General features: G+C 42.1%; 2 protein-coding genes across 8 annotated transcripts in view; one reads left to right on the top strand and one right to left on the bottom strand.

Annotated features, from left to right (window-relative positions):
• Positions 1–2,746: 2,746 nt before the first annotated feature.
• The window catches only part of si:ch211-140l13.3, a 36,328-nt gene continuing 29,298 nt past the window's right edge, over positions 2,747–9,776 (bottom strand). For 2 of the 6 annotated variants that reach the window (XM_034899685.1, XM_034899680.1), the window contains exon 15: positions 6,584–7,085. In XM_034899685.1, the coding sequence (XP_034755576.1) occupies positions 6,908–7,085 (178 nt within the window). In that variant the 3' untranslated portion in view covers positions 6,584–6,907. Of the gene's footprint in view, positions 2,909–6,582; positions 7,086–9,776 lie in introns of those variants that run through there. The other 4 variants (XM_034899683.1, XM_034899681.1, XM_034899682.1 and 1 more) reach the window with 3 other exon arrangements.
• Positions 2,898–6,269, top strand: ttll2 (tubulin tyrosine ligase-like family, member 2). 2 transcript variants are annotated; one of them, XM_034899693.1, is made up of 4 exons: positions 2,898–2,957; positions 3,420–3,654; positions 4,207–5,567; positions 5,920–6,269. In XM_034899693.1, the coding sequence occupies exons 2-4, from the start codon at positions 3,433–3,435 to the stop codon at positions 6,230–6,232; spliced, it is 1,896 nt and encodes a 631-aa protein (XP_034755584.1). In that variant the 5' UTR covers positions 2,898–2,957; positions 3,420–3,432; the 3' UTR covers positions 6,233–6,269. The 2 variants fall into 2 exon arrangements, with proteins under 2 accessions (XP_034755584.1, XP_034755585.1); XM_034899694.1 differs by lacking the exon at positions 2,898–2,957 and having other exon boundaries at positions 3,368–3,654.

Consider the following 9,776-nt stretch of genomic DNA (forward strand, 5'->3'; position numbering starts at 1 on the left):
GACCTGATACTGACTAAAATGCCAGTATCTGTAAGTTTATGCTTTGATACCGCACAATATAGACCTACATCTTGGTGTCAGGATTGGCGGATTACAGATATTTGACTATAGCTACTTTAAACTGCTAGAGTTTTGGGCAGCACACTGCGTACTGACAAATGTTTTTTAGGTTAAGGCTACTATGCAAGTGTTTTCTTTTTACATGGTTTAACTTTCAAAGACAAGTTAAACCCAGATGTGCTTTTAGACTTTAAAGAATGGTTTGAAACATTTGGGCAAACTGTATTTTCTGCACGGCTATAAAATGCCAAAGCGTGATAAACCATCTGGTTTTATTTAAAGGAAGAGAAAGTAACTTCGAGGTGAAAGATGGAGACACTCTGAACCTGGCTTATGACCTCGAATCCATAATGCACTATGGACCGTAAGTCATAACCCATAATTTTATTTTGTCCTGTAGCTAATCCTGGACAACTTGGATCTGTAGCTGCTTAAATATTAGATAATTTGGAAGTACTGTGTGTGTGTGTGTGTGTGATTCACTTACACACGCACATATTTAGCGAGTATTCTGTTGCTGCAGGTACTTTTTCAGTGTAAATGGGAGTCCCACAATGTTGTCCAAGAAGCAGAAGGGAGTGGTCATGGGTCAGCGAACACGCCTCTCCTACCTGGATACACAGAAACTTAACAAACTCTACAACTGTGGTAATTTCCTCAATACATTTGTAATCTCATGAATATGCTCTAACAATGTAAATGGCTCAAATCGCATTTTTTTTCCAACTTCAGCCAAGTTTTCCAACAATACTAAGACTTTTTTTTTTTTTTTTTTTCTCTTCCAGAACAGCGGCAACATGATGATCTGGATGACATGCGTTTGCTATAATTTAATTAAAAATATAAAAATCCTGCTCTGTTTGTCTTTAACCATACCTGTTTGCCTAAGTACATCAAACTGAACCCTAATGTGTCTGACACCCAATGATAGAAATGGTGTGCTCTGGTGATATGTTTACGCTGTACACAGCGGCCGTAAACATACACGCAACTCGCCGTGTTCTCGCGAGAAGAAAGCAACGGTTGAGTTTAGGAAACCAAGAACTGGTTAGTTTTCGGAAAAGCAGACCGGGGTTGAACATGACAGGTGGGACAAGAAACCCGGTGTCCTAGTTGAAAGTCTTGTTTTACTCAAAACCAACGCAGATTATTGCCCTCTCCTGCTACTCGTTACGGCATAAATTCACATGATAATATAAGTCAATGAAGGTTAAATGGCGTTAAATTTTAAAGATGTAATTTACACCTAAACTGCTATAGTAAAACTTCTAATTTTTCTCTTTAGGGTGTGATAGATTAATGCCTCTGGATGAGAACTGAATGGCAAGAAAAACAAATTCTTGTGAATTTAAAGTCTTTTAAGGGTCATTTACACATGTTCCAGCACTTACTCAAAAAGTCATTAAAACTTGGACGAGTGCCCTGGGTTTGGGGATACATGGGGAAAATTAAAAACTCATCTGGAAGTAAACATGGGGCAATGGTGCACTTTAGCCTCTAGTGGCTGAAATCAGACTTCTTCTCAGCTTTCAACACTACCCAGTCACATGTTAAGCTGATTAATACGGGTGTAAACCCCACTATTGTAAAGTGGATTCAGGGCTTTTTAACTGGCACACAACAGTATGTGATGACGATAAGCACGGGAGTGCCACAAGGAGGTTTTATCACCATTGTTTTGTAAACTAATTGTGTCAGCAGCCATTCAACTGCTCACTGATTAAGTCTGCAGATGCTGCTGCCCTAGTCGGCTTTTTAACAGATAATTAACAGGACCACAGAACTGCAGTTGACCACTTCCATGAATGGTGCAAGCAAAACTCACTAATTTTAAATATTTCAACAACAAGAAATGGTAAATCTTAGGAAAAGCCCCCCCCCCGCTCCACTGCAAACTGTTACTATTTAAGGGACAGTCATTGAGACTATAGAAGAGTGTAAGTATGTGGGCACCTATTGATTTCAAACTCACATGATCGGCCAACCCACTAGCAAGACATTCAAACGCACAGCAACGGCTTTATTTTTAAGGAAACGGCGTAGTGTTAATAAAGACAAACTATGAGGTTCTTCCCTTCCCAATGGACATGGATTTCAAATGCCCCATCAAAACCACAAAGGCCATTGGAGCATTCGTGCCGAGGAGCATTCAGTTACTGAATAGATCACACACACACACACAGGCACAGACCTTTGCTATTGGGCACTTTAACTTATCTTGATGAGTTGACTGATGACTGCATGTCACCACCAGTACTGTGTTTTTCTGTATTATTTAAATCTTCATTGATGTTGGTGTGGTTTTGTCTTGTCTCTTATTTTACTGTTGTATGGACTTATGTTTAAATGTGGCTCCTTGAATGCAAAAGAATTCCCCTCGGGGCAATAAAAGTTTCATTCATGAAAATGGAACAATAACCTTTTTTTTTTTCTTCCTCTCCCTTTCTGAACTTAAGTGGTTGCATCCATTGGGAGTGATTAGTGCAGCAGCCACAGAATGTATTTTAACCTTAGCGGGCAATATCCAAAGCAAAAAATATGAGTTTTTGTTCCTTTAGCATTTTTTTTTATTATCCTCTTTGAATTCACATTCATACTCTCAATTTGATAATGGAACTGTATAACATTCCTCAGAATTAAATGACTATAGTTTCTCTCTATAATAACCGCGGAAATACAACTAACACCAAGCACTCCTTCAAATAACAACCATTGTTCTGTACAATAAGTGGCGCACACACACACCTGGTTGACAGTAGCAGCAGTGGGTCGGCTTGTTTTGTCTGTAGGAGGAGCCACAGACAGACCGTCTACTGAAAGAGTCTCTCCCTCTCTACCTTTCATTTACCTGGCAGAAAGGACATAAGACCATTAGCTAATGCTAACAGCATTCAAAGGTAAGACCCGTCACATTTTTTTAACATTGTAAATTCCTAATTTGAGTATTGACGCAATGGGAAGTTCCTGACTACCATATTCTAGTATTGTACTATTGTATGTTTTAGTGTTTTGTAAATTAAAACTCTGAAATGTGGGGGGGGAAGACATGTAGCAATGGGCCTCAAGTTGGAATTGAACCCTGGGCCCTTCCGGTAAGGACTAAGCCCTGGTACAGGGTGCACATGCTCTACCAGGTGACCCACCAGGGCGCCCTATCATTGGATTAATATGAAAGTGAAGAAAACTTAAACATTTGATGATCCTCAGACAACTTCTAAATTTCTAAGAATAATGTGTTTTGACGTCTGAGTGGTAATATTTGACTGAGTTCTGACTCAGAAGGAGTGTCGTGCGGTACCTGTTGAAAGCTTAGTGATCAACAATCCCCATTTTCTCTTCGCTGTCTGCAGCATCCACAGTTAACGATGCTGCATGGCTGCATCGCTGGTGTTCAGACTGCATGACAGAGGTCCGGAGGTGGTGAGGGAGGTGCTTCTGGAGCGAGGATGGGAGGAATACGACCAAGACAAACGCAAGGAAGAAGACTGGAACCTCTACTGGCGGGGCTCTGCATTTCGCAACTCAGAATATCACAACCTGTTGCCATGGCAGCGGCTCAACCACCACCCCAAAACTGTTGGCATCACACGCAAGGTGATGATGGTTCTGACATATTATGTGCACTTTATGTGTATAAGAAATGCTAAAAGTTTTAGATGATGATCGACACCAGACTAATCCCTGTGTTTGTACTTTCTATTACAAGGTGTCAGGATTTAAAAGGATAAATGACTAAGTATTGCCAAGAATCCGTTTTATGAATATACTTCGGCTACAATTTATTTAATCTAAATTGATATGCACAGTACATATCCTGTTGAAGTCAATCTGTTTTATAATCAAAAGTTAGAAAAGCGTGTATACCTAAAACTCAGCTCTAGATCACATGCACATCAGAAAATAAACATTTTACAGTGTTTATCAAAGCACATTTGCAATATGCAGGTTTTTTATTTCTATATAAATGTAAAAAATAAGGCTAGGGCTGTCGGTGTGCAGCTAGCCCTCTTTTCTTTCATTAATCTTTCACTCGACTAATAATGCTGCTGTACAAAATCTTTCACTTTTTGATGTACTAGGAAAGGGATTGTTCTTTTAAGTTAAAATAATCGCTCTGAAATAATGATTTTGTATTTCTTTTGGGAGGACTGCTTGGCACGCAACCTGAGGAGAATGAGAGCCACGTTTGGTTCAGCTCTCTACGACTTCAGTCCAATCGCCTTCATCCTCCCCAACGACTACACCCGCTTCCTGTCTGAATACAACAAACTGCGTCCGACCAGAGGGCCGTCGGCCTTCTGGATATGCAAGCCCGTGGATCTCTCCAGAGGCAGAGGGATCTTCATCTTTGAGGACATTAAGGACTTGGTCTACGACTCCTGTGTGATCGTGCAGAGGTACGTCAGTAACCCTCTGATGATCTCCGGCTACAAGTTTGACCTGAGGATCTACGCGTGTGTGAAGAGCTTTCATCCACTGACGGTTTACATCCATCAAGAAGGCCTGGTGCGTTTCGCCACCGAGAAGTACAACCTTTCCTCGCTGCATAACCTGTACGCTCATCTCACAAACACCAGCATCAACAAGTTTGGTCCCTTCTACAAAACCGAAAAGGAGAGAGTAGGCCAAGGATGCAAGTGGACCATGAGCAAGTTCAGGCATTTTCTCCACAGCCAAGACATCAACGAGCTTCTTTTGTGGCAGAGGATCAACAGCATCGTCACTCTGACCCTGCTCACCATCGCTCCCTCCGTCCCCTCCTGTCCAAACTGTGTGGAGCTGTTTGGCTTTGACATCCTGATTGACGTCAAGTTCAAACCTTGGCTTCTGGAGGTCAACTACAGCCCTGCATTGACTCTGGACTGCCAAGCCGATATTACGGTGAAGAAAGGGCTAATCGGCGATCTGATCGATTTGATGAACTATACGTTGATTGACAGCTTGAGAGAGAAGGCCTATCAGAGACGAGGGTACACGCAGCCTTGTTTCCATGCCAACTACCCCTCACGTGTTTCAATACCTGCGTTGTCAAAGTTTAAAGAATCCAAATATCAGAAGCGAAGGACTGGTAGCCAGTCCTCACAGACACTACCTTTGATAAAAACGGTTGAGAAGATGAACCAAAGGCCGTCCAGACAACATGCTTTTGTAGCCGACTACCAAAGGCACCTTCCCCATGTTGATTTAAACGAGACATATGCATCCAGTGGCAGAATAGTTGACACCACAGCCAACAAAACCTGCACGGACAGAAAAACCCTAAACCTGATACTCAGACCACATTCAAGGACAAAAGTGTCAGTGGTAAACAGACAGCCGTGTCCAGCTCTTGCACCGTGGCTGGCAGACAACAGGAGTCCTCACGTGTCTGAGGTTACAGACCATGACATGACTGAAATAGAAACTGAGATGGAGCCCGGAAGAGAGACAGACGTTTCCTCTTGGATACGTGATATCCCACACAGGGGGCTGGGATTCAGACGCTCAAAGCTTCCGAACATTTACAGGTATGTACAGTACTAGAAAATTGTAATGTAGATGTAATGTTGTTTTAATGTAAAATGTAATGCTCGTCTACAGGGAAAATTGTCACCTGAATTTAGGAGACATTTCAATCAAGTATGCATTAATGTATTAAAATCATTATTATTATTATAATTACATCTTTCTTTGTTTCAGTGTCTTTTAGTTTCTCTTGACTTAAATGTTGTTTTGGAAGTTCGGCCAAAGACAAAGTTTTGTGCATTACGTTTAAAAACTGCATTTCATGGCTTGAAAGTGGTAAAAAATGTTTGAGCAACATATCACCCAATTCCCACCCTTCATATAACATAAATAAATGTTGTGATTGTTTCACAGAGGAAGTCAGCGAGCAGTAAAGATGGAGAGAACAGCAGCACTAAACAGACAACATATTCCTCCGCTCCGAGTTGGAGACTTTATACGGACATTCCCCTTTAATTCAGCCACTCTGAGGGCCTCGCAGCATGGGCTGGATGTCAAGGTGGTCATACAGGAGCTTCACAGGGTCGCCGCTCAGTTGGCTGCATCAGGCAGGAAGTTGAGGAGAGAACAGGAGGAGGTGAAGAAAGATGGTGAAGAAGACTTTGATTCATTGCTGTGGGGGCCAAAGGAACCTCCATTGCTCAGTCAATTCTTCAAAACCACTTAGAGGGGCGTCTTTCTGGGTTCGTTGCTGAGCCCTGATTGTTTTTTCAGATTCTGTTACATTTAAAAAAATGTAAATCTCTTCCGCATGCCCCCAGGACAACTCACAAAACAATTGTGCATCTTTTCTGGATTTTTATTTATAAAGCATCAATATAATATTATAAAGTTCAAGTCCCCGTACGGCCCAAAGTACGGAGTGTGGATTGGTAGGTGGAGAGATGGCACTTCACCTCCTGGGCACTGCCAGGTGCTCTTGAGCAAGGCACCGTACCCCCCCAAACGCACAGTCCTGGCAGTCCCCCACCCTGACATCTCTCCATTTGTGCATGATTAGGTCCTGAGCATGTGTGTGTAATTCAGGTCTGTGTGTAGTGATTTTAACAAAAACAGAGTGTAAATTGTAATTCTTCAAAACCACTGAGGATCGATAAACAGTATAAATTAAATTAATTATAAATTAATTAAATCAAGTTGTTTAACTTCTTTTGAAATGATTAGTAAATAAATAATAATGAATTACTTGCTTGCTACATGAGAGTAAAATACATCTCTAATCACAAACACACAAAAAAACAGGCGCCCGGATAGCTCAGTTGGTAGAGCGGGTCATTCCCCCCTCTCATGTCTTCAGCTGTCCTGTCAAAACAAAGGCTGAAAATGCCACAAAAAAAACAAGTCAGATGATAACTTTGTCCTTTTTCTTAGTGCGTACTCTGCCTGACGCGTACTTGGTTTCCTGTCTCCCGTCGGGGTAGATAATCTTAACTGTCCCATCCGGATACTCCCTCCTCTTGAAATGGGAAGTGTGGATTTCTGTCTGACCGCTGGGGAAATCCACCGTCTTCTCACCTAACCTGGAAGAGATGATGATACTTCAGTAAAGTAATGTTAAAACTGTGATATCAATTGATGATAATGGTTATTGTACTAAAGGGAGATGGAGGTGCATGCAGGTGAAAACATGAGACGATCTATTATAGAGATACAGCGTGAGGTAAAAGGAGGTTTATATCAATTTGTTTTAAAACAACAGAAGTTTGCCCAGTTGATTTGACCTGCTCACCAACACCGTCAGCAGCTACATCTGCAGCAGGGGCTGACAAACCTGTTAACCTGATTACTAATGCAAATGCAAATGACATGATACATTTTTAGATTCAGTGTGACATACTTTGCACTTTCCAAGGATATACTGTATTATCTCTAAGGGTCTCTATGGTGAGAATAAAGGGCCCCATAACATGAACCTCATTGAAAAAAGATGCTCCTGAAGCTCCAGAACTTACCTACACTCATCTCATGTGATGGCGTATGTATGACGTGCCAGTTTCTAAGCCATTATTGGCGTATTAGACGCATACTCGTTATTAGCATGTATATCAACGCTGTTTGGCCTCCATTGACCTACATTACCTTGCGATTGCGTGTGAATTTATGCCGTAACGAGTGGTATTAAAGCACAAAGACCCACGTAAGGAAGGTGGTTGGGGTGGTAGTGTAACATTCAAACTACACAGTAAAACACAAGACTTTCACCCAGGAGATCAGGGACCGTGTCCCGCGTGGTACATTGCCTAAACTCAACTGTCGGTTTCTTTTTTTCTTTGTTTCCTAAACCCAACTGTGTGTCACGTTTCCTAAACTCAACACGTCACTTTCTTCTTTTACTAATGCCAAACCCCAATCTTCTGTTCCTAAACTCAACCGTAGCTTTCTTCTCGCAATAACACCTTCTTCTCCTGATAACACGTTCCTAAAGCGATAACATGGTTTTCTCTTGATAACATGGTTTTCTCTTGATAACATGGTTTTCTCTTAATAACATGGGTTTCTCCTGATAACACGTTCCTAAAGCGATAACATGGTTTTCTCTTGATAACACGATCCTAAAGCGATGACATGGTTCCCCTTTGAGGGGAACTCGAACTGCGTCGGTTACGACACTATGGGAAACGCCTCTAACCATGACAGGGCTGAATGCGAATGAAAACTACTCCAATCCTTTTGGTCCTAGTGAGAACAAAAGACATATAGCCCTGCAACAATCTATCTAAAATAACAACTTTTGGAAGTACCGTTCATTCATATAGTAAAATATTAAAGCTGTGGGAAGTTTATAAGGCTTAAACTGTGTGTTTCAATCCTCCCTCCATGCCGTTTCATTTGTCCCGTCCAGGAGGGACAGATGAAACATTATACACGTCCCACTTTTGTTGTAATAACTCCTGAACGGTTTTGTTCAAAGCTGAAAATGCAACTGTATTTGACAGATGACACGTGTAGGTTGCTGGTGACAAAATATCAGCTTTCAGAGCGATGCGACAGCTTTGTAAATTACGTTTAATTGAAAAGTGTTTCAACTGTTTAACTGAGTGTATATAGCGCAGAGTAAGAATAATTTATGAATGAAATTGTGGAACCAGGAGTGACTGGAGTAGCCCCGCCCCCTTTTGGATTCTACAGAATATTTGAACCCAAACCAAAAACAACTGTCAGAATGTTCGGGTTCAGTGTGACATCACCACATCAAAAGACCAAAGGCAACAAATGATGTCGTCAGACTCTAGAACTCTGATGTTAACTCAGGGTTAAAACCCAGACAGAGTCATTTCAACTGGGAACCAGTACACACGGTGTCTTGTTTCACGTCTGACAAACCAACAACGTCTTCGATCGACAAACAAAGTCTGATACAGACAGCAACAGTCTTTCAAGGACAGAAAAGTCTCCAAACAGAGAAGTCTTTTCCAATCAACAAACAATCTTCTACGCACAACGCCATGGATAGAAGAAATAATCCAAGAAACAAGGGAAGACCTTGTGGCGGTCCACAGGGCCGTCCAACCCCTCCCCCAACCTACCGCCAGCTGCAGAATCAGCTCAATTCTGCTCACGAGAACATCGATGAGCTGAAAATGAAGGTACGCAGCCTGGAGGAGAATAAGAGCCAAGCCCAGGTTACAACGGAGAACTGTGACATGGTCCCTAAGAAGGTTCGAGTCGGCCGTCTGGAGGAGCTTCTAGTTAAGCGGGCGACGGATTTCAAACTAGAAATCTGCCATCTCAAGAAAACACGCCAGCTTCTGCAAGACCAATACAATGAGATGGTTGAAAAGTATGAGGCAGAGAAAGAAAAAGTCCAGGGGAAGGTGAAAGGGTTTCTGGACCTAATCGTCGAGAGGGACACTGAAATCCTGGATCTCAACTCTAAGAACGACAGTCTCTTTCAGACCCTCAAGGAGAAAATATTCAAGCTGAACAACAATGAAGCTGAACTCCAACAGAGCGAGAAAACCTGGTCAGCAAAATGCACGGCTCTGCAGGACAGGTTCACAAAGGACCTGGCCGAGAAAGAAGAGAGCTGGCAGACCAGATTTAACGCTTTGCAGACAATGTGCAACTCTCTGCAAGAGAACCTGAAGACGGAGCAGGTCAAGAACAGAGACTGGCAGAAGAAAGAAAAACACATGGAGGATGAGAAGAAGGAACTGGAAGAAAAGTTCACACAAGACCTGGCTGAGAAACAACAGAGCTGGGAGATTAAA

Source organism: Etheostoma cragini, chromosome 18 (assembly GCF_013103735.1).
Source record: "Etheostoma cragini isolate CJK2018 chromosome 18, CSU_Ecrag_1.0, whole genome shotgun sequence".
Taxonomy (NCBI): Eukaryota; Metazoa; Chordata; class Actinopteri; order Perciformes; family Percidae; genus Etheostoma; species Etheostoma cragini.